Genomic DNA, 2,026 nt, shown 5'->3' with positions numbered 1-2,026 from the left:
TTCCACGGAAAACAATATTAATAATTCGATTAAGACAAGAGAAAGTACGTTTCATTCTCGTATTTACATTTGTATAGTATCAGGACTTGACTAGATTCCGATGTTACAGGCTCAGAACACAACAATGGCTTCCCAGTGCAGTTCGAGCAACCCGGATCACAAGCTAGTAGACCGCAAAAATGATCAACATAGTTAGAAAAATATAAGCTAGAGTTCGCCGGTTTCAACGATCCAAAGCTTCTGAACCCGGGATTTCCCCGACATTCTCCAGAATTAAGCGAGAAACCGGCGAGAAGAATCCCTTCTCCTTTCCTGTAGGTGTTATAGTTTCCGAACCTCGAACGAAAAATCTCATGAAGCTCGAAAAGAAAAAAGAAGCAGCACCATTGATGTACATGTTCCAATGTGTCGCGAGTCATGAGGGTTGTGTGCCGCGCGACCGTTTCCTCTGTAACAGACCTTCCAAGATGATCTTCTTCTTATACTCTGCAGAATCCACGTACGACGAATCGTCGCAGCTCTCCAATGGGGACTTTGTGCAGTTGATTATGCTCCACCGGGGCACCAAGAACAGCCAGGTCGATGTGCAAACGATGGCACAGACCTTGCCCCACAAGACCAGTACCAAAAGGGTCAGCAGGAGCAGGCAGATCGCGGAATTCTCGGACGACAAAGGCCGCTCTTTACCGTCCTCTACGGCGCTCAGTTGAATCTGCTTCGAGTTGAAAGAACTAGACCGAGTTGATAACTGGGTCCTCTCTCTCAGGGAAGAATTCGTGCTCGAAGACCGTGAAGAGCTCAGGGAAGGCGATGTGGTTGTGGCGACGGAGGAATGCAAAGACGTAGAGGCATCGGACTCGGTTATCCGGACATCGCCGTTGTCCAAAACTCTGCCGCCCGAGTTCTGATGCATTAGCTTCAGAATTCTATCTGCTTTCGTCGACAGATTGTTGATTGATTCGAGTGAGTCCTTCGTGCTTTTTCTCTTCTGCATCTTCTTCTCCTGTCGATCACCAAAAATTCGAAGTCGGGAAGGTAAGTCCAGCGAATCATTCGCGACTGTGCTAATCGAATTGCTCCAGAAGTTCCACCAGATCATTGTCGAAGATGGTAATTAAGATCTGGTGATGATGTAGAATCGAAATCGACTATTGAAGACAAGACGTTGGTCAACAGTCGAGCCAAACCAGAACGCAGATTCAACAAACCATCATTCCAAAATGGTCGGTGGATTGAAAAGACACGACCGGATAAAATAACTTCCAACTTCATTAGAACCCAGAAAAGTAAGAAGGCAACGCAATTAAACGAGCAAATGTCGATGCAGCAAAAAAGATGATCAAGCGAACAATGCTCCGCGCCACGCATGATCGCGTGATAACACCAACATCCATGCGCGAGATCAAAGTAGAGAAACACGCGATCGTCGTTGGAACTTGGACAGACGATCATGCGCGCTTCGATGTCCATTTTAAGGAAGAAAGAAGCATCACGGCAGGGAGAAGACTCACCAGAGATGTCTCGAAGAACACGGCCTTGGAAGCACGCGAAAACAATTTCAAACCTTTCTTCTTCTTCTTCCGGCGATCATCCGAGCCATCGTCTCCTTCACCCCCCGGCGGAATCTTACTCACAACACGGCCGTCGTCTTCCTTCGCGGCTACGTACGCGAACAACGGCTCGTCCGAACCCCGCTTTCCCTCGTCGTCGCCGTCGTCGTCGGCGACGGCCAGCTTGAAGCACCGGAAGAACTTGCTGCTGCTGCGGCTCATCGCGGGGCTCGGCCTCTTCGCCGCCTCCGGAGGCGAGCCGTCCATCGTCGCGAGGCGCTAGTCTAGGCTATGCGAAACGGAGATTAAAGAAACAGTTTTTCTTGGTGGGTTCTTCTTCTTCTACTACTTCCTCGTTCGTGTGTTGAATCGTGGAGGGTGATTGTCATCTCATTGCCGGCGTTGCCGCTTCGGATGTTTTGGTTTACCCGTTCAAAACAATGTGGCGAGGATCGAATGAAGAGTTTCTTGGCTTT

The 2,026-nt window shown here is 49.1% G+C and overlaps 1 protein-coding gene across 1 annotated transcript; it reads right to left on the bottom strand.

Moving 5' to 3' along the window:
• Positions 1-2,026, bottom strand: LOC115687638 (uncharacterized protein At5g23160-like). The gene is made up of 2 exons (XM_030613270.2): positions 1,512-2,026; positions 1-1,003 (listed from the first exon to the last, which is right to left on the bottom strand). Exons 1-2 carry the CDS (start codon positions 1,815-1,817, stop codon positions 416-418), a joined length of 894 nt encoding a protein of 297 aa, XP_030469130.1. The 5' UTR covers positions 1,818-2,026; the 3' UTR covers positions 1-415.

Source organism: Syzygium oleosum, unplaced genomic scaffold (genome assembly GCF_021117445.2).
Source record: "Syzygium oleosum isolate NSW1041296 unplaced genomic scaffold, Sole_v2.1 Sole_v2.13, whole genome shotgun sequence".
Lineage (NCBI taxonomy): Eukaryota > Viridiplantae > Streptophyta > Magnoliopsida > Myrtales > Myrtaceae > Syzygium > Syzygium oleosum.
The sequence above is the reverse complement of the archived record's forward strand: the minus strand, read 5'-3'. Positions and strand labels throughout refer to the sequence as shown.

Coding starts and splice junctions, on each gene's coding strand:
- LOC115687638 (XM_030613270.2), bottom strand. CDS start 1,817: ATGGACGGCTCGCCTCCGGAGGCGGCGAAGAGGCCGAGCCCCGCGATG. Junction 1,004..1,511: donor TGTTCTTCGAGACATCTCTG/GTGAGTCTTCTC, acceptor GGTGATCGACAG/GAGAAGAAGATGCAGAAGAG.